This window comes from Labrus mixtus, chromosome 4, assembly GCF_963584025.1.
Source record: "Labrus mixtus chromosome 4, fLabMix1.1, whole genome shotgun sequence".
Classification (NCBI taxonomy): Eukaryota; Metazoa; Chordata; class Actinopteri; order Labriformes; family Labridae; genus Labrus; species Labrus mixtus.
Window position 1 is genome coordinate 14137496 of NC_083615.1, and position 22264 is coordinate 14159759.

The following is a 22264-nucleotide window of genomic DNA, read 5'->3' on the forward strand; positions in this document are numbered from 1 at the left end:
TGTATACAGCTGTGATAAGTCATAAGCTGATAAAACTCAAATGATTGAATCCATTCACTGATGTATTTTACTTACAACCTGGATACCCTTGAACACATTCAACTCCTCAAAAGGCGTTTATAATGAAGCCACATCCATTTTTCAGACCTTTAATGGCCTGCAGACAGCATGGTGAAAGCGTCTGAGTGTCAGGGTCATATAACTTAAAACACAATCTCTTGCCGCTCCGTGCAGTGAAGGCCAGCCAGTCGACTGCAGCGATGGCGAGCTCCAAGCATGCTAATGTGTGTGTGTATCATTTTCCTGCAATAAGTAGAATAACGTCTGACGGGAGGTTTGGGGAGCCAGAGCATCCTAAAGACCTCGCTCTGCTTCTGGGTTTGAGTCAGAAGTGACAGCTGGATCCCAAAGATCAGACGCTGGATCGTTTGTTTCTTTCCTTCTCGTGTTTGTCTGATATTTAAGCTCTTTCCATTGTCTTTTTCTTTCTCTTCAAGGGGGGTGGGGGGGCGTTAGGATGTATAATGACATAACCATGTATAAGACAGTCTGGTTTTTGAAAGAAAAACAAACTAAAAACCTTCTTTGTCTGCTGTTCATGAATGATATTACTGTTCAAACTTTCAACCAAGTGGTCCATGGGTACAAGGAAGAACTTCAAAAGGAAGCAAAAGTTCCTCTGACACGTTCATGTTTGAGTTTCAAATGGGGCTGCTCCCTAAAAGTCAGCACTTGTAATCGTCAGTCGAGGAAGACGCTGAGTCAACTTTCATTTTTCAGAGAAATTTTTGCACTTTTGTCTGCTAGCTGTTAACTTAACAGTGCCTCATTTGTGAGAGTTTTACTGCTGAATTTTCAGATTTGTCAGTTTTGATATGAAACACAGTCATCCTCTTTCTCAGTTTGTTGCTACAGGTATAGCTACCATCAGGTTCTTCCCTGCGCAAGACACTAGTCGCACCATCCGTCTATTAATGGATATACGGAAACCAGTCACCTACGTAAGTGGAAACGAGACGTAAAACCTGCAGATGGTTCGTGCGGCCAATTGAATAGAAAGCACCTCAAAATATTCCTGAAAAAGTCTTCTTTATTCAAAAGTTGCCAGGAGCTTTAACTATCTCAGCGTGGTTACTCCACAGTGAATGGATTTTTTGTGAAACTTTCAGGATATTAAACCCTTCTTGTACTCACCACATGAAACACCTCAGCATCCTGAGCGATTGTGAGAACCATCTGTGGCTGGAGGCCGGATTGAAGGAAGAAGCCATGAGCCGACACCGTGCAGCCTCCGCTACAGTGAAGGAGGGGTGGGGGGTGTTGGGGAGGGGGTGTTGAGAAACGGATGTTAGCGTCAGCACCAGACACAGTAGATCCCCACAGGGAAGGACCTGCTGTTAGCCTTAGCAGTTTAGCCACTCTTCACCTCCTACACATTTCCTCCCGCTGTAAAACTAAAGCATTAATCTGTCTGGGCTCATTCACATTGGTTCTCCATCAGGTTTGCTCTCCCTTTCCCTCTTTTGTTTCTGCTCTTAGTCGAAGAAAAAAAACAAAGAACCTAAAATTTTAAGGAACTTTGTGGAGCTGACAAAGACAAAGAGGGATATCCAAACTATTTCCACAAATCCAAACCCTGTACAGAGTGATCAAGGGCTAACCTGACGAAGGAGCGCGAGGGCTGGATGCTGTTGATGATGGGGTCTTGGTTGTAGGTGAACTGCATGGGGGCGAGGCGCTCCACCGAATCCACCATCAGCTTCACGGGTTGTTTGGAGGGGACACCATGAGGAGGGGTCTTACAGGTCAGCATGGTAGAAGTCACGCTGATGGAGGATGTTTAGTCAGAGCAGAGGAAAAGAGTAAACACACAGACTACATTGCTGTGTTCAGTATGTACACTGGTCGTCGTTGTCTAAACCCCTTTTTATGCATTAATTGATTAACCCAGCAGATAATTCCCCATGATACACCATGGACAATTCATGGACATTTATCACAATTATGATAACGTTTAAGAACATTTGCATACATAATAAGGAAAAAATCCATATACAGTACGTATTAAAGAGTGCAAATCTTTGAGCTGGACTGGTATAATGTCAGCTGATAATGAGCCGGTATGTGCCTACAAAGATAAGACGGCACTAGTGAAAACGTTCAAATATGTATGTTGTTATGAAAATTTTTTTTTTTTTGCATGTGAAATACAATGTTTGGCTGATTTTAAATAGATACGTTGCATAGTTGAACCAGCAGAGAAAGCTCTGACTCCAATATTTAAAATACTCTCTGCAAAGTCAGCAGCACATATTGAACATTACTAATGTAGAAATGTGATCAAGAAAGACGCCTCGCATAGCCATCAGTGCTCACTCCACTTGTAAAGGGTCTTTTATTTTCTCAACATCCTGCTTAAATATTCACAATATCACAAGATATTGGACATATTGGGAAACTTGGTCCCAATATCAACAATGGGTGGAATCTATTTGAAAAGCAGATCAAACAAAACTTGTTTTATTTTCTACCCGGAGAACATTGAGATCAGTGTGGTTTCAGAAAAATGTTTCCACAAACTATCAGAAACGAAGTCGGCCCCTCGTTTATGAAACATGGGGTATTCATTTGATGGCAGTTGTGATTCAAAGGGTATTTTTAATACGTTAATAAAAGCAAATGCTAATTTTAGAAAGAAAGAGTCGTGCATGTGTTTTATGGGTAAACGGAAATCAGTTTGCGTTGTTGATTTTGGTGACATGCGATACATGAAAGCCTCCACGTACTGGACATCTGTGTCATGGTGCACTCAGATACTGGTTACTTACCCACCATCGTGTTTTATTTCTTCACAAAAGACAAAAGACCTCTTTAAAGTACATGCCAATTCAGACATTTGGTACCTTTTTTTCCACTTTTTTTGTCTTCCTTCTCAATCTTAAATTATTGAAATCACAAACTTCCTCCCCTGTATGTTGAGCAACTTTTTGTTTCAAAGTCTGATCTGAAGAAACCCTTTACGCCCTGAAGTTTTTAAATGACATGTAATATCTTATAGTCTCGGCTGTTTGGTTTTATTTGAGTCTAACCTTTGTTTTTTTAATTTTGATAGGATGTGGTGTTGCTTTGATCTCAGTGGGGAAAACCGGGTTTCAAAAGGTTAAAAAGCGGCAAAATTAAATGATTTTTTCTCTGTTTTTTGAACATGCCATCGCAAATAAGCTAGGAATACACACACGCACGCAGACCTGACATGCAAATTTGATGATCTATTCATGTAAAAAGGGAAAAAGAGTTAAAAAAAACTGACCTCTGGATCTTACAAGCTGCTTTCCCTATTATGATGTCTCGCTTGTTTCCAGTATCAAGGAAGGCTCCTCTGATGGTCAGCATGGTGCTTCCAGACTTTGGCCCGAATGTGGGGAATATTTCATGGATCACAGGGTCCTGGAAGCAAAGACCACAAGCCACTGTTAGCCATTCTGTTTAGAAACAAGTTCATCACTTTGAATTTCAGTGTTGACATTGCCCACAAACACACAAGAACAAGTTTGCTAAACTTTTCTAAATCCATGTAGATGCTGAAAAATGAATTTGTGCACTTTTTTTTTTAAACATTGATTTAGATTTATAATCACTGCATACACAAGTAATGCTGCACAAAAAGCAGCCAGAAAGAAAAAAAAAAAAATCTTACTACAAAGGTGAAGCCCTCCACCGTGGCCACCTTGTTGCCACTGGTGACCTTCACTGTGTTTCCTGATGGGGTGAAATTCCCACTGAACACTGGGGAACACTGGATCTCAGTCCACCTAAACACAACCCCCCCAATAACAACACACAAACCAGGCATTATACTACACCACCACAATCCAGCATTTATCCTAATTCAATGATCTTTTACGGCGCGCTTGCACAAAGAGGCGATCTTCATCTGGAATTGAGCGGGTGGTTGTTGTTTTTTTTTTTTCCTTTCTCCCGCCAATTTGTCATGAGGTTTGTTTGTAGAAAAAGAGGCTTTTGAATGGGACATGGCCCCAGTGGATTTAGGAGAGTGGAAAGTCTGCATGTGGAGATTTTTTCCTGCAATTTTTCAGTTAGCGGAGTCATGTGTTGAATGCAGGAGAGAGGGGGGGCTTTATAGCATTCTTTCTTCAACACAATAAACCCTGTTAAACATATAGGAAGCCAATGTACTGTTCCCTTTATGTCGTAAACACCCATCATTTAACACACACACACACACACACACACACACACACACACACACACACACACACACACACACACACACACACACACACACACACAGTCTCTCAGCCTCTTAAAGGTGGCTTTGCAGGAACATTACTTATTTTGAAATGCTGACAAAGCCTGTCCAATTATAACATGCACACTGACATATCAAAAGAAGAAGATTTTCTACAAAAAAAACACAGCAATGAATTATACCTAGCGCAAAATTTGGAAGCTGTAGCACACCAACATGGACATACCTGTTGACATTGTCTTGTCTGGTCAGTTTGCAGGGAGCCCCTGCCACCTCCACTGTTAGCGACGAGGTCTTGAAGCTCTCCGTCTTGTCAAAGCCAAAGTTTTGCCCGCACATTGTCACCACTGTCGAGCCTCGTATGGGTCCAGAGGCCGGAAAAATCTAATGCACGCACAAGAAACACTTCCAGCGTTAGTCAATTTATATTTTCCCATTAGCATGTTGTCCAGGTGATTGTGTTATCTCACTCTTATCATAACCTTTCACCTCTCTCACGTTCTGTTATTTTACAGTCCACTATGTCTATCTGCAACAATAAATTGTCCACTTTTGCGGTAAAGCAACCAAAACTGAACAAAACATTCACATAGTACAAAATGGTATAAAAAGTCCAGAGGCAGCGCACTGCAGCCTTTTTCACACATTTCACAAACTCATGAAAATGTCTCAGCTGCATGCGAGAGAAAACAGAGTGGAATTTTTCACCTAGACTTTATCCAGACTTTAACTTGCCTTGCCTTGCATTAGTGTATGTTAGTGCAATTCAATCAATCAATCAATCAATCAATTTTTATTTGTATAGCGTCAACTCATAACAAGTGTTATCTCGAGACACTTTACAAAAAGCACGTAAAATACCTTACTCATTGTTATGTTACAAAAAGCAGGTAAAAGACCTTACTTATTGTTATGTTACAAAGATCCGGCCTATCCATCATGAGCACTTTAGCAAAGCAGCAAAAGTTACAGTGGTAAGAAAAAACTGCCTCATTAAAAGGCAGAAATCTTCGGCCGGATCCCCGGCTCATGACGAAACAGTCTTCACAGGCCTAGACTGCGCCGGGCTTGGAAAGGGATAGGGGGAGAGATGGGATAAGATGCAGGAAGAGGGATAGGGAGCTATTTAAGTTCTCAAATAGTCAGTAATAGTAAATGGTAAATGGACTTGAGCTTGTAAAGCGCCTTTCTAGTCTTCTGACTACTCAGAGCACTTTTACACAAGAAGAGGTCACACCTACACATTCCCACACTAATAGCAGAGGTTGCTGTGAAAAGTGACCATCAGAAGTAAATACTAAAATAAACTTAACTTGGGGTTAGTGTGTCTTGCCCAAGGACACATCGGACATGTAGCTGCACAAGATGGACTTACAGCACACTTATTTAATCGTATCCTAATCAAGGTCAGGTGCGATAACAAGCTGAAAGATGTTTTTTTTAATTAAAAATCCTGATCATGTGTAGGCGACCATGGCTCATCTGGTTGTAACTCGCCATGGAGGAGAAGCAGAGGTCATCGTGCATTTCCACTGAGAGAAAAACCCCAGAGTTTGACTTCCACTCATGAAGTAAGTTCATACATTTCAGTCAACAAGAAACAGCCATGCAAACTGCGGCGACAAAATCTTCTGCTTGTTAAAAACAGATTCAGAGGAAGAAGTGTTTTGACAAGATCTTGCACTATTTTGTTTCATTTAGAGCAAGGATTGTTTTATATATTCAGTATATGTGGAGACAGTCTGACTGCATGAGGTGAGGCATTAAAGTCACACAGAATGAACACCACCCACAGTGTCAGAGCGGTGTTAAACAGAACAGTGCTGCTGTAAGAGCTCTGACATTTCGGGTAGGACCATTACCTTCACAGACGGCACACTGTGAAGACAAATACAGTGGGAACGTACAAATCACGGGTTCAACAGACAGGTTATATGAGCAGCTTTTGGGAGGAGAGAGTGGAGTGAGAGACAGTTTGAACCTCGCATGATGTGATCACATGATAGGGTGTCCCAGCAAACCGAGTCAGCAGGAAGCTGTACGGTTACATAAGATAACTTTCAGGGTCAGGTTATTTGCTCGGTGTTGAAACCACAGCGAAATGAACAACCACCAATGAGTTGCCTTGCTACTTTTTCTGCCAGCATGTTTAGTATTTCAGCAATAAACTCTAGCTTCCAAAATATTGAAAGTGACGAGTGAAGAATGAAAAACCAGCGGCTGTGATTACCTTAGTGATGGCAGGTGTGCAGGAGTCCTGGGCCCAGACGGAGGAGGACGGACACTCTTTGGCTCTGGTGCAGCGTCCATCACACCAGCCACACTCTGTCACCCTCGACGACAGCAAACAGGACGTGCAGCTGGTCAGTTGACTGCAGCCGGGGCCGATCAAAGGGATCTTAGTGATCTAGGAAAAGAAAGTATAATGTGACAAGATGAGATGCTTCTTCAGTTTAAGAATTTCTCTTTAGACAGATGTGGATCACACAAGCTAATCAAATGCTTGCAGTAAGCTTTAAGGAGAATGATTCTCTCTTATCTGTTGGCTATGCTCCATGTTTGCTGCTGTTCATCTTCTCTCAGTGAGTACAGTATTGTGTTATGTTTTAAACAGTTTTAACCTTACAAAAATCTTTGTAAGGAATACCGCATTTCTCATCCCACTAAAGGACCACACCCTTTTCCCTTTCGTCCAACCCACCTTGTTTCCTGTTACCATTAGCAGGTCTCCATTTGATTGGTCAGGATCATGCAGCGCCAGACTCGCAGAGACGGGTCTTGAGTCAAGGCGGATGTTGACATGAGGAGAAGCTAACCTGGAGACCAGCACCTGGAAAGAAGAGACACGTGCAACCCCTTCAGCAATTAAAAACTAAAAAAGCACATTTGCTATTAATATAATAAATATATCGATACTTGGCGGCCATGAATTTATATAATATCATTTCGCAAAATATCACAACACTATGCTGTATTGATTTCCTCCCCCATCTCTAATACAAGCCTACATATTAGCCAAAACTTTGTTAACCTCAGTCCAATATCAAGTTCAGTTAAATTAACAGCTTTGCCATTTATGGCTCCTAGTCCTTCAAGTGATACCCAATTTTTTTTTTACAGAAGATTTTATACCTATACTACTGAGGGTTAGGTATAAGATATTTGTTGTATTTTGCACCTACACTCACTATTTCAGATATTTTGCTGTTCGTTGTCAATTGTATGTAGACTCCAATCTCCAAAGTTAGATATAAGGTTGAAAAGCATTGTTTGGTTGTTGTATACCTAATTTAACTAAATACAGGTAATGACACAATTTTAAATACTTTGGGAACAAGAAAAATGATTTTGAAATTGGTGGCACATGTCAGAGTGTGGTTTGGACACCTTAACTTAGCACAGATCAACAACCCAACAATTTCCAATGGACATTTGAAGCATTCAAATTATAGTCACTCAATGGATCTCCAGAGAGAAAAAAAACAAAGTAACCTGTTTTCTATTCAAATGATCTAATCTGAATTAGCTAGATGCCACCAAAGAAATCAGTCTAAATTATCTGTGCGTGCTACAGCCAGTCCTCCGTATTTTACAACAAATATTTCTCTCTGGCAGATTGTTGTGCTTATGGATGCAATCCTTGGAAATAGGCATGAACAAAGAAAGCAGGGATCAAACAATGGCTTCATCTGTTCGCAACGATACAGTATAATCACATTCAAACCAAATAGATTGACTGTAAGATGAGCGGTGCCTGGCCTGGAAAATATTTGGTGTTTGTTCCTTATAAAAATGGAACATTTTCCACTGTTAAAAAAATTATTCTGCGCAGGTTCAGCTGGGGACACCTTTGTCAAAGCTGCGGCGTTGTTCACTGGTTACAGTTTTTCTCTGTTGCTGTGTTTATTTGGAACGCTTCACTATGAAATTGCTCACTAATACATACAATGTATTATACAAGAGGGAAACATTAGAAGGGGTCTGGAGTTCACAACAATAGAACCACTGATTCATCCAAAGACAAAACCAAGCCGTGAGGATGACATACTGGAATATATGAACAGGTTTTTGGGCGCGAGGCCAGCACACCTTCACTCGGAGATGGTGAAGAAAAATGATCCAGATTGTGTCATCGTTTCTGGCTACTTCATTTAACTGAAGTTTGGCTTTAAGAAGAGTTTACAGGCGATTTATAATATGGAGTTAGCCTAAGGTTGGGAGGGGGGGGATTTTAAACTTCTTACTCTTTGTTGGTTGATTTATAGATTACCTTCTTAAAATGAGAACTTGAGAGCTGACTTTTAAGAAAGAGACTTCCAAACTAGTTGTTAACTCGTAACATTAACACAGGGGTTGGTAGGAAAATGAAAAACTGGTTTTGGGGCTATGAGAAAGAGGACGCAGCTGCAGGCAGAATAAGAGAGTACTCTGACATGTTGTGAGGCGTTTTAGACACACTAACCAACAGACACACTCATATCTGCACACTACAATACACACTTCTTCTCCTATCTTTCCATCTTTCCATCACACACACACACAGATACACTTTCAATACCACGCACCTCATATATGTCATGAACTCGCATCATATATGAAACAGATATTCATACACTCACTGTTTGCACTGTTCCCTCTTGTTCTCACACACTCCCCCCTCTACACATGCAAACACACACACGCAGTCAACACACCTGGACGAGCATTTATCATGTGCGGTGGTTACGCTGCAATTACAAGCCTGGGAGCAAACAGAACAGAACAGGGTTTCTAATGGGCGTGTGGTTTCTGCAGTTACAACTTTAAATTATACCGGTTGCCCCCATCACACACAATACACACAAACACACACACAATACACACGCACACACACAATACACACAAACACACACACACACACACACACACACACACACACACACAATACACACAAGCACAGACATACAAAAATAGATGTAGTTATGAACACATTCTCTCTGCCCAGTCATGATGAAGCCGCAATGTGATGTCTACTCCAAAAACAAAGCACTGCTTTTGTATTGTTAGCAAAATACACACACACACACACACACACACACACACACACACACACACACACACGCACACGCACACACACTCACACAAACACGCAGCAAAGTACACACCTGGCTGCCTGTAAACACACAGCAGGGATGGCAGTTATGGTATGTGTGTGTGATTTATTGTAAACACAGCACAGTGCGCTTGAAGGGTCTGAAGCAAATATCCACAGGACTCTGCATTGTAAAATGTTTTAATGTAATTTTGCTGGTTGGCTGGTACTCTGCTCACCCTCTGCTCACCCTCACAATCGTCTTGTATCCCGGCATCATGCCCCCTTCCTCTGTTTGAGCCTCATGATCAACGTTAGCTTTGTAACAGCGAGTATAATGGGTGGCTTTCCGCTAAGGGACAAGGCCATACAACAGGCATCTCTCTGGAGGTAATAGCGGTGTAAATTACAGCTTATTGTATTAAGCATGCCGGGGGGAAGTTCGGCCTATAAACACAGCCACTGTGTTATTCCCACAGTGGTCCAACTGAAGGCGAGGGAAACACTTCCTGAGCCAGAATGGAGTTCATCAGGGGGAACAAGGCTCTTTTTCTTTCACTGCGTCGGCTCCGTGTTCCCCTCTTGTTTCGTTCCGCTGGGAGCCGAGCAGAAGAATGAAACACACGAAAAGTTGACAGGTTCTTTTTTACCGTACTAACAATGTAATGAGCGGCCAAAGCAAAGGCCGCCATCTCTCACAGAACTGTAGCAGAGCTGAGGGAGAGAGCAGGTGGGTCGCAGGGTCGTCAGTTCAAATGCACGGGTCAAGAAATCGGGGAAGGTGAAGGAAAACCTGTCTTAAAGCAAGGTGTTTAGTGTTCCACAACTTGATGATTTTACTTTTCTTATCATTTCTATCAGTTATGTCTACATTAGAAAAGATAAGCACGGACAATACTGGACACCAACTCACCCTAAACAGAAAAGTTGTGCTATTGTATTTTATTACTGTTTTTTGTCTATTGTCTCCATTCTTTTTGCTACACAAGGGTATAATACTACATGATATGATACACTTTATTGGCTAATCACCTTTAAGAAATATCAGTGTTTAGTTAACCCTGTTCCAGTTCTGTCTCCCCTCCCTCTCTGTCTGAATGATTGGCAGGAAACACTTGATTAAAATGAAGAGGTTTTAATGGCTGGTTAGCTGCTCTCCTCTCCTGACCTTCTCAAACTCCTCAGCAAATTCAGCCAACCGCAAAAAAAACAAAAACAAATCAAAACATAAACTGAAGGAGGGCCGGGGGTGAGGGGGCGTCGATGATAGAGAAACACACAGCAACAGCTGCACGGGACAGAAAATGCCGTGCGAGTGAACGTGTCAGCGGGGCCCGCCGTTCACCATTAACGTGCCGTTCAGCTTGTAAGCTCCCCTCGCAACCCCACCATCATCGTCTACAACCCCCCCCCATCCATCCTTCCCTCCCTCCCATTATTTGCAGCTGTCGACCCTTTTTCCACGTCTCTTGCCTTTTTTTTCCCCTCCATGCGAGTCTTTTCATTCTTGTGTTTCAAAAATACGTGAGGTCATCACCGTCGACTTTAAGTTCAGCTCAATTCGTCATTCGTTTTTTGGACCAGCTCTGTACTGATGCACCAAAATGACAGCACTCACTGCACTTCACCCTGCAGCTGTAACCATTGCATGTTTACAGCCATGCTTTTAAAGTGGACGGACTGAAACCCCGCATGAAAAGGGATGGAAAGTGAGCACAGTGATTCACAGTCAGATATGCAGCTACGCAGACGAGTCATCATAATTCAATTACCTTAAATGCCAAAAGTCTAAATTTGACCCTATGATCAGCACTTTCAAGACTCGTCAGAACAAAACCCTTCAACTAACGGACCTCCTACAGGCCAAAAAACACACTTAAGCTGCAGGTGCACTGGCACTAAAAGCTACACAATTATTTCATGTGCCAGGTTCTAGTCAGGGAGAGTCATGAAAAGATGTTCTCGTTAAACACTGATTGCGTGATTTGCGTGTCTAGACGTTAAACTTTAAGTGAAAAGGGAATGTTTTTGAGACATCTTAAAACATTAAAGCGCTGTAAAGTGCGTGTTTCAATACAAAGGTATTAAGTTAAGCATATTTGAGAAACAGCTGTTTGAAAGAAGCTCTCACATTTCAACCAAATTTGGTCCGATTCAAACCCCTTTTACTCTTTACCTCTACAAAATGAAAAAAATGACAGCTTACTTGGAAGCCAAAGGTTTGCTTAAGAAAGAGAGGCCAAATACAAAACTGACACATGAAACCTCTCTGAAGGTCTCAATAGAAAGCAGGTATCAATGTCAGTGCTAGAACAAAAAATGTGCAATAAGGGGTGCGTTTCTTGGCAAGAAGCAAGTGACCTTTGTAGAAGACCAAGTGGAAAAATGGAAGACAAAAAAGGACGGGAGGGGGCGTGACTTTTAACATTCAGGCTTTGTTTGGCAGCATCCAATGTCTGACTTATGTACAAATGTGTCTTTAAAAATTGGGGAGTATGATGTAAAAGACTTCAACTTAATGTTAGTGCAAAGTCCTTTAAAGTCTGTTGTTTTTCATTTCCAACAGCTGGGTATGTGGTATAGTCTCTATGGTTTGGTTTTAGCAAAATAAATAAATACAGAAATTGTTTATTCGAAAATGGGAATTGAATGTGTTAAATTAATCCAACACTGGTTTCTGGTGTGAAGTTTATCCCATTGGTTCCCAACTTCATTTACAGACCCCCCAGTACCTCTTAAATAATGGTAACACACTTACTGGATATTCAAAGGTCTGAAGATACAACTGTGTGTCAGCCACACTTCTAACTCAGGTTATAATGAAAATAATTCAATTTGTTTTTTTGACAGTAGTCTATTTTTTTTTCTATCTGGGTTCTGAGGGACCTCAGCTTTGTTTTGTTCAGAAAGAAGTAACTGGTGGCAGTGACGGTGATTGTGGAGGTGGTGGTGGTGGGGGGGTCTGGGTGGAGGGGTAAGGTTGGGAACCACAGGTTTATCCAATTCATCGGCCTTCGCCATCACCAAACTCCCCTTCTGCAGCAGGCATCACTTCCAAATTGGTGATGTGATTGCAATTTGCTCTCAGTTTTATGTGTGAGGAGTTTTCCTTGTTTTTAAAACGTTACACTGTAAGTATTCCTGTGTGAATACAGAGAGCACTTTGAGATTTTCGTTTAAATGTAAAGTGTGTTATAAATAAAATGTATTGTTATTATTATTATTATTATTATCTAGTTACTGTCCGGACATAATTAAAGATGGCCCCTGACTAAAACCCTCAAGAAATAGTACTGACAGTTCACATATGAGACACTGAGAGCAGCTTGGAGAAAATCAGGCTGGGGGTATACTCCATAAGTTTTGGACAATGGTCGACAAAATACTCTGTTTGCTCAGATGGCTTGAACAAGGGCTCTTTGGAGGCTCACTGAGCGGAGGTCAAAGGAAAGCAAACTGTGCAAACAGAAAGGTTCACAGTGCTCAGTCATGAAGTCTCCTGAATCCTGCGAGGCACCTGCAGCTTACTGTGTGTTGTGTCTCCAGCATAGCGCTTTCACTCCTCACGTACCAACATCCTGCCACATTTACATGAACAATAATAGAGGGAAACCGCGCTGGTCACTGAAGCCTCAGGGGCTCGGTTTATGCCAAACTGCTAGTATTTTCAATGCAAATGACCCGCCTTTCAGAGAGGACAGTGCTATGTAAGTTCTTTACCTCTATGTGGCGTCCGTCTGCTGTGCCCAGGTATGCCACTGCACGGCCATTCACAGGAACAACTGTGATGGAGGTAACCAAGGTGTTTGTCAAGTCTTTGTGCCAGTACTCCAACCGCTGGACAAACTGGGTCACCTGCAGGCGGTACTTGCCCTCTTTTCCCTCATGGATTCCCTCATGTGGGCCACATTCGTCTGATGAGCTCTGCAAAGAAACCAAACACATCAGTTAGAATTTCTGGTCCTTTGCTCAAAGTATAAAAATGTCAGTGAGTGCTTCATATCGAGGTTACGGGCATGATACTAATATGAAATTTGGTCCAGACATTTCAACCTTGGTCATGATATACGCCTCTGGAAATGAGGCATGTAATAGTAAAACACATATAAGTTATCAAAAAGCCTCATTTAGCATCCATATCTGTCAGAAAACCAGGTTAAATAAACAGCTTATTTGGCTAATCCAACCTTCTCAAGACCTTTTGGGGCGTGGAAGCTGGGTTGGATTGTCACGTCATTGGCTCTATACCTACAATCATTTTTTTTGCGGTCTTACATGGTTGTGTTCTCTGCCTCCTGACTTTCAAATAGCTTTGCCATCGCTCTCATAGTTAGCAGTTAGAAAACTCAGCCAACATAGTAGTTGCCCCTAGGAGTCTGCAAAGCTATAAAAGTCATGGTAAATCATGGCTCTGTATCACTATCTAGTGCCAAATGGCACATCCACTGCAAGTTTTTGCAGTCATCAGTAATTACCTGTGGCAGTCATTATTGTTTGCCAGAAGACACCCCAAATAATAACATATGATTATGAAATCTATTACATTAAAACTATCTAAGCTTAAAAAAAAAGAAGCTAAATCAAATATCAAAAAGATTTTTGGAAAATTATATGACAATTAGGATGTCAATATTTTTGATGCTTTGATACATTTCGATATCACATGTTTAAAAAAGGTAACAATCTCTTTTATTTTATTGATAGCAATATGCACCCAACCCAAAGCGAGAAAACAAAGTCTCAATTGCACAACGGCAGGAGTTTGCGTGCAATCATCAGTCAAATAAAATCTAGAACCAATATTGGGTGCCAAATACTTTTATATATTTGTTGCTGTGGAATCAAAACAGGTATTGATTTCATTTGATTCTGACTAGCATCATATTAAAGTTTTTGTTTTTTTTAACCTTTATTTAACCAGGTTGGTCCCATTGAGATTAAGGACCTCTTTTTCAAGGGAGACCTGGACAAGACAGGCAGCAGCAAAAACACAAAGTTACAGACACAAAGTTTGACAAGGTACAATTTACAAAAACACAACATTTTGCATTAAAAAAGAACCATCTATGATTCATATCTGGGAGTCAGTAGTTCAAGCAGTCGAGCTTAAAGAGCCCATATTATGCCCTTTTTGGGGTTTGTATATTTAATCTATGTACCTACTTTTGTACGTTCACAATAGCTAAAGTTCGAAAAAAGTGTCTGTTTTCATGTACTGCTCCTCCTTGCTCCCTCTACGCTCTGAGTCCGTCAGCTGCACTCTGTTGAGCCCACACTGTTAGACCCCACGTGGGCCAAGACTGCTCTGATTGGTCTGCCGATCCGCTCTGTCGTTATTGGTCAGTTGCTCAGCACGCTTCTCGGAAATTTCAACATGAGCTGCTGGGCTTGCCACAACGAGCCAATGGGTTTAGATCAGTGATCTCACACTGACAATGACGCCGCACTGACAAATTTTTATCGAGGGGGGCTAGAACCGAGCGTTACATGCTGCTAATGCTGCAGCTAACAGGAGGAGGTAGGAGAAGCCGCGTTTCCACGGACTTTGAATTTTTGCACACAGATGTGCCTAAACATGCACAGGACACTTGGAAAACACACTAAAGGGCATATAAAACCAGAAAAAGCATAATATGGGACCTTTAAACATCGACAATGCTATAGAATCTGCTTCCATGTCTTTCATTTTAGATTTAAAAACATTTAAGGACACCAGCTCCTTGAGTTTTAAGTCATTCTGCAACAGATTCCAGGCTGAGGGTGCAGAGTACCCAAAAGCCCTTTTCCCAATTTCTGTTCGAGCGTTTTCTGTTTCTGTTTAAAATGTTAGTACCGTATATGAAAATAACCCATTTTGGATAGAAGCTAATTAATATTACTTTTGGATGCTTAACTGTATAAACAGGAAACTCTAAACTACAGAGTTAAAAGTTGTTGAATAGTGTCTCAGGGGGCTTTGACAGTAAGGAACAACCACTTCAAACATGTAAACCTGTATGAGAATAAAAACCCAAAGCAAGCAGTGTAAACTTCTAATTCCTACAATAAGCATATTTTGAGAGGACTGAAATTGGATTAATTTATCCAAACAGTTTGCTTTCCTTACAAACTGCTCATGATATTATTTCATGTTTAACTATCGCCTTTCATATCTGGCCTGTATGGGGGAGGGTTGAGAGCCAAACCTCTTAAGCCCCCCTCAGCTTCTCTTTCATCAGGCCGTGCTCGTAATGGAGGTCCCGGCGTGATAGTACCTCTAGGGCAAGTACACGCTTTGTTGAATCCAAGTCTGTGGACGGCAGGATTTCATGGGAAACAGAGAAACATGCTGTTTTTCGTTCCACAAACTTCTTTTCTCCCAACAGGGCAACTCATTTTTTTTCTTCTCCCTCTCTACATCCATCCGCTCACTTGAGCTGAGAACCAGAATCTGTCGCTACTGCCCCCCACTTTGGGTTCTAAAACGTCGCTGGGTTGTGCAGTTTGTTGTGTCTGGAGCCTTTGGAGCATACAGTGAAAGCGTGGACTGTAGCCAAAGCTGGATTCAGGGCCTCTTTTTTTTTCTACATCAATACCCCTCCTCTGCCCTCTTATTGCCCAGCCCTTCTCTCTCTGCTTCGGCTCTTTTTGTGTTTAGTCATGGCTTTCTGTCCCAGCCTCGGGTTTCATTAATTATTAATGACCCAGAGGGTGGCGGGCCTCTTTTGGCTCTTAAGGTCCTTGACCTGGCTGACTGACCGGGTCGAGCTTTCTGTTGTTTTCTCAGCTTCAGTGGATGGTGACCTCTTCACTGGAGTCACACAATGGGAGAGTGAGTACAGGTAGAATTCCAAGTCGATGCTCAATTTAAAAGTTACTCAAAGTGCCATTAGTGCGAGCACTTTTAGCCAAGAACTTCTTACTCTCCGCATGGAAAAGATTGTGACTTGAGTTTTGACCTTTCAGTACAACTTAAAGTGCAAAAACAGTTCTTGTTGCATCAAACTAAGACAGTTATAATCACTAACAGACTCTTAGACCCTCTCAGTCTGAATCTGAAGCACTGCCTCAATAATAAGGCGTTTTTTTTGTGGTTTGTGTGGAACAAGCTGCATCATTTGTCGAGCATGAATCTCGAAGGCAAGCTTTGAAGGTGAGGAGAACAATGGTGGAGTGATAAATCAGTAAAGTTACTTTCTTTGTGACATAACAAAGCTGAGACCAGGAGACAGACTGCACAAAGAGGAAGCAGTGAATCCTGGCTCAATGGTGAATGACGTTGAGGTACACACATTCTTTACTCAAGTATAAATGCAGATCATTAGCATCAGGCTCAAAAACCTACTCAAAGTATCGAAGTTAAAATCAGCATAAAGCAGCAAAAGACTGTTTCTGTGCAAACCTAACTGAACCTCAAGCCATGTCTTAAAGACTTCTAAACTTAAATCATTCAAACTTGCTGGATCACTGTCATCCATGTGGCTGAAAGTTTTCCCAGTTGTTCATTGACATCTAGTTTGTTCAACGCTTCTTCTCGGCTGTCAAGCTTCCTTATCATTTCATCTTGATACATCTTTGATATCTCTGTCAAGTGTGAAATACGGTGTTGGAAATCCAAAGACTCATCTTTTCTGGGTCATTGTTGGTCAAAATAGGTTTTGATGTTGTGAAGGAGGCACACGATACCAATTAAATTCCCCTTAAAAGCATTTACGCTAACGTAGCTAGCTTAACAAGGCTGCCTCTATAAGCAGCAAAAAGTACAGTCTCCATGTCAATACAAACAGTAGAGGGTAAAAGTAACCATGTCCATTAGACAGGTAAAGATACCTGAAAGCTACACAGGTAGTATTGAAGTATTTGTACTTTTCCTTTTTTTTTTTTTTTTTTTTTTTTTTACCCCTTAGCTAACTGACTAGTAGCAACAGACCATGATTAAATTAAAAAAACTGAAGTCAGTGGCTACAGTTTGAAAGACAATAGTGAGGTCAAACCCGTGGAAAATGTGGAGGAAATCTAAAGCTGGCAGGAAAGTTGGATGTTTTAAGGCCAAAAGCACAGCTGTGTGGTGGTGCCGCCAGCTGATCTGAGATAAATTACTCTCTGTTTTATGCAGGAGAAATGGTGCAAAAGGGATAATAATTGACAGAGATGATAGATTTGAAAACTGGATAAAAATATGGAAACGTGGAAGAAGAGGAGGATTTCTGAGAGTGACCTCTACCAAGAAGTGTGTTGGTCTTCGTAACCTCTGTTTGCACTTTCAGAACACACTGGATAGTTTCAGCACTCATGAAAAATCTGCCAAAAGTCCTCTCTCTTTCCAAAAGTAGAGCAGATAGAATCGTCATCGCTTTAGAGATTATGCCACGCGGCTCACAAAACAGGCCCTGGGCTGATTATTTTCAGAGCAAACAAACAGGACTTTGGGGTGTTTGTTGAAGCGGAGCAGGTTCATGGGAGGGAAGACTAGAAAGGTCTCGGAGGCATTCCTCGGCCTCGGCTTAGGTATTCCTGAGGATCAAGGCAATGAAATTGGACAGTGGAAAGGCTGTTTTGACAAGCTTGTTTGAAGCTCTGCTGCTGTTATCCTTTTCTGTTTCTTGGCACGGAGACAGAGAGTTCTAGAGGACATCACGTCGACACGGCCATGTGAGCATGAAGGTTACTCAAGACCGTTCAAGAAAGACCTCCAATACATTAATTAAATGAAAAATGAAAAAGGTAGAAAGTTGTCGAAAGGAAGTTCTGACAGTCACCAGAATCTACAGGCTGTATGAAGTAAGGACGTAGTCTCAGTGACGCCATCCATCGGTGTCAGAAGGCCTTTTGAGGTCAACAATGGCAGGCGCCATATTGGAAATGCTGAATCAAAGTAACAGGATAAAAAACAAAACAAAGATGTGGAGTAGAGGCAGGGAATGAGCCTCCTGGCAAACAGCAACATTGTTATAGTCATACAATAGAAATTTTTGATAAGAATAACAACATTCCAAACTTGAGTCCAGCCTGTGGCTCCTTTCCCGCATGTTGTTCCCTACTCTCTCTCCCTGGTTTCCACTGGTTCTCCTCTGTCCACTGTCCTATCCCTCCATGGGGCACAAAAAGCCCCAAAATAAATCTTAAAAAAAAAAGTGTCTAAACACTAGGTCAGTGGTTCTATATGCTAACAGGTGAAATTAGTGAGGGTGCTTTTTACTCTGGGACAATAATAATGATGGAAATACAAAAGGGCACAATAAGAAGAAGTCCATGTGACAGTGTGGTAAAGGAGTGCTGCACATTGTTGTAATTGCTAACTATGTCAAAATGAGTTCTCTGTGATTAACTTGTTTTCTTTAGCTAGCACAGACAGAATGTGCGCAGGTCGACATGCAGCCTAAATCTAACAATTGCATGGTATATTACAGACCTTCAGCTACCTACACAGGCTTTAATATTGACTCCATTTAAGTGTTTAATGTTGATTTTAAAGCTCAGTTTGAATCCTTCTCTTACGTTCATCTTTTTTGAAGATTAACTGTGTTAGCAAGTGCTCGGGATGTTCAACATCTCTCGGGCCATTTTGTGAACGTGTCTTTCAGCCATAGAACAGGCCCCATGGGGCAAATACATGAAATATTGTACACCTTTTGGCCCCGTAGTTAACCAGCAGCCATTGTCCCCAAAACAACAGCAGGGGGATAAAGTTTCGGTGTCGCGAAACCCCTAAACCCTGTGGCATTGCTCTGGAGAGTCAAGAGAGGGGGTGAAAGGTGATCTGCGTGGTCTAATGTCATTTTCATACTCTCACTGAGGCCCCTGGGTCCTGTGTGAGTAGACACACTAATGCCTGAATTATAAAGCATGGACTGGGTTACTGGCAGGGAAAGATTTGGATACAAACACTGTCACTACGAAAATAGGGTAAAGGCGCTCTCGCTAAATGTACCAAAATACACATTGTGTTGCGGAGGCTTTGCCCGAGTTAGCCAACCTGCAAACATTCACCAACCCGTGGAGTGTGTCTCGTCTCTGGCTGCCTCAGCTGCCCCTCTCACTGGAATAACCGACCTTTGACCTCAGGATTGCATGTGCAATTGTGTGCTCCAGACAGCAGAGTGGCTTGGTTGTCGCAGGGGTGTGAGGAAATGCACTTTTTAGAGAAAGTGAAATGCAAAGGAATGTGGATTGCACATAATGGTCTGTGTGCGTGTGTGTGTGCATGTGTTGAGTGTGTGTGTTGAGTGTGTGTGTGTGTGGGGGGGTATTGTTGTGGTAATGCTGGGACACACATTACAGTTCTCCACCTGGACTCAGGGTGCACGTTACTCTGCAACCTGACCCCCAGTAGCTGTAATAGCCTTGACGTGTGTGTGTGTGTGTCTGCGTGTGTGTGTGTGTTTAGGAACACAGGTGGCAGCATGCAGTAATGTGTTCATGTGTGTTTGCATGTGTGTGTGTGTGTGTGTGTGTGTGTGTGCCAGTGCAGCTGGCCTCGCCCTTGAGTGCCCCCCACCCCTCACTCCCAGACGCCATACAGGACCCTCAGCTTTGTTTATGATGGGGCCCTGAGGTGGGCATGGGACATGGCCTCACTCATAAACAAGTCCAACAGGCGACAGGGAGAATAATAGGTTGTGGTGGAGAAAATGGTTAAATTAGGCATTCTCTTTTCAAGAAGCCTGTGAAGAAGAACTTAAACATTTAGCAGAGGACTGAAGGAAATTATGTAATTTCTTGAAAACAGGAAAACTTTGTAAGAAGCATAGACTGTTAATAAATATGGACAACGTGTCTCCAACTCATTCTGTTGTACAGAATTGAAACCAAAATACCTCTGCAATGGGCGCTGACATACTGCGCTGGTTACGTCTTTTTTTCCCAAGACATGCGCAGAGGCGACCTGGCTGGTGAAGCTGCGTTATTGGCTTACCAAAGCGCACAATAGTTTTTGCAACAAACAACAACAACAAAAAACACAGAGGAATAATCCTTGGCTCTTTTTCCAGGTTGACAGATTCAGGGAACTTCTTACAGAGCATCCTGTTCAACAGTATACAGTGAATTCTGTATATACACAGATGATGAAGTGTTTGTGTTCATTTTGCATGTATGGGTTTTCTCTAAAGTAGACACTGATCTGTGAATAACTGATTTCACAGAGTCACTTTGTGTGGCTGTCTCGGCTGCAAAGTTGCAGAAAACCAGAGCTTTGTAAAATTACAGGTTTTCCAAAAGACAAAACTTCATGTCAAGCACCACAACTGTCATTTGGCAGCATCTGAGGCTGTAAGCCACAACTACAGGGAGATCTGAGCACAAACTAGGGTGACTGCACATGCTTAATGGGTGGCACTCTGCTCAGTGAATAACATAAGCTCTCTTAAATGGTGTGACATATGAACCAACAAAGTCATCATCAGGTAAATATTTGGGTAAAGAGGCTGAATTTCTCCTCAATCTTTCCCACTCTGGGTCACCAAGCACTGAAAGTTAAGACAACTGAGCCTCTTCTATCTTTATTTCGATTGAAAAATATTGAAATCCATCTTTTTAGAGTCCCCAACTTTACAGGAGCGCAAATGCAAAATTACTTGAGCACATTTTAAAACAAAGATATTCGAGTCACCAATCCTTAGCTAAACCAAAGCTCCAGAAAAGTATGGTTTCATAATGAGATGTTGCATCTTGTCCTGTGAAGGAATGCAGTCTTTACATTATTCATGCTCGCAACATGTAATTTGCATTTCATGTTTACTTCATGAACGTTTTTTGAGTTGTGTTGGGAAAGTCTTTCCCAGGAAAGAGGGGCGAATGAACGAACGCCCTTTGGTTGTCAGATATTCATTTCCCCTCCACATAGAACAGATGATAGTTCATCCTTTATTGTTCATCATGATAAGTTGGATAATGTTTCTCGTATTAAAAAAAACCACCCTGATAATGGCAGAAGCCTGAAGGAACCAAAGGGTTTAGTTTAACTTTATAATAGAGGTTTTTACAATGCACTCAAGTTGTCTGACATCATTTCTAAGTCTGTTATTTTTATTGTTAAAAAAAACACTCACTATATAAATTGGTTAGATGCTGCTAACGTCCGCCTAGCTTGTTTCTGGGTGATCAGCTTGTTTTCAGGTTCATTTGGTTTTCATTGTTTAAGATATTTTCTAAGAGTCAACTCTTTGCAGAGATCTCCTCCTCTCCAAAACAATTGAACCAGAACCAGAAGAAAAATAAAAAAGGAACAAAAGCAGTTTCAAGTTAAACGTTTGTTACTCCAATGCTCTTGGCAGAGCTTTGGGGGCTGTGAGCTGAGCTGCTGCTAACTTCAGCTATTTCCCCCCCCCCATCACACAATCCAGATGTCCAATGACTGTAACACTTCACATATTTAAATTATGTTCAAATGATCAAAAGTGATAAAAAGAGGAGAGGAGATTTACAAAACAAAAAAGTTATCAACTGGAAATGTTCTCATGCCCCGTATGAAAAATAATAACAGCAGACTGATTGTTGATGTAGGTCTATTTATAGAGAGAAAAAGTGTCAAATCTTGATCACATTATTTCAATATGTTTTTTCACCCAACCTTATTTTCCACAAATGACAGCCATCCAAAATAGCTCAAAAGAAAAAGACTAATGCTACCAGAAATGCATGAATGGTAAATGGTCATGAGCTAGGATAGCGATATTTAAGTCTTCTGACTACTCAAGGCGCTTTTATACCACAGGTCACATCCATTCACACCACAATAACTCACTGATCACAGAGGCTGCTGTGTAAAGTGACCACCAGAAGTAACTAATCCCATTCATACACATTCACACGCCATCTTCGAAGCAGTGGGAGCATCTTGGGGTTTGGCTGCAGGAGCTGAGGATCGAATCCCGACCGTCAGGTTGAGAGACGACCGACTCTACCAACTGAGCCACAGCCCTATATATCGTTATTATCAAGCC

The 22264-nt window shown here is 41.7% G+C and overlaps 1 protein-coding gene across 2 annotated transcripts in view; it reads right to left on the minus strand.

Moving 5' to 3' along the window:
- The window catches only part of met (MET proto-oncogene, receptor tyrosine kinase), a 75678-nt gene that overhangs the window by 31225 nt on the left and 22189 nt on the right, over nucleotides 1–22264 (minus strand). For both annotated transcript variants that reach the window (XR_009672946.1, XM_061035975.1), the window contains exons 3-10: nucleotides 13062–13265; nucleotides 6972–7100; nucleotides 6501–6677; nucleotides 4497–4654; nucleotides 3698–3812; nucleotides 3311–3447; nucleotides 1662–1826; nucleotides 1195–1294 (exon numbers count right to left, since the gene is read on the minus strand). Coding sequence is in view for 1 of the 2 variants with exons in the window: in XM_061035975.1 (XP_060891958.1) it covers nucleotides 1195–1294; nucleotides 1662–1826; nucleotides 3311–3447; nucleotides 3698–3812; nucleotides 4497–4654; nucleotides 6501–6677; nucleotides 6972–7100; nucleotides 13062–13265 (1185 nt within the window). In the remaining variant the exon portion in view is untranslated. The remainder of the gene's footprint in view (nucleotides 1–1194; nucleotides 1295–1661; nucleotides 1827–3310; nucleotides 3448–3697; nucleotides 3813–4496; nucleotides 4655–6500; nucleotides 6678–6971; nucleotides 7101–13061; nucleotides 13266–22264) is intronic.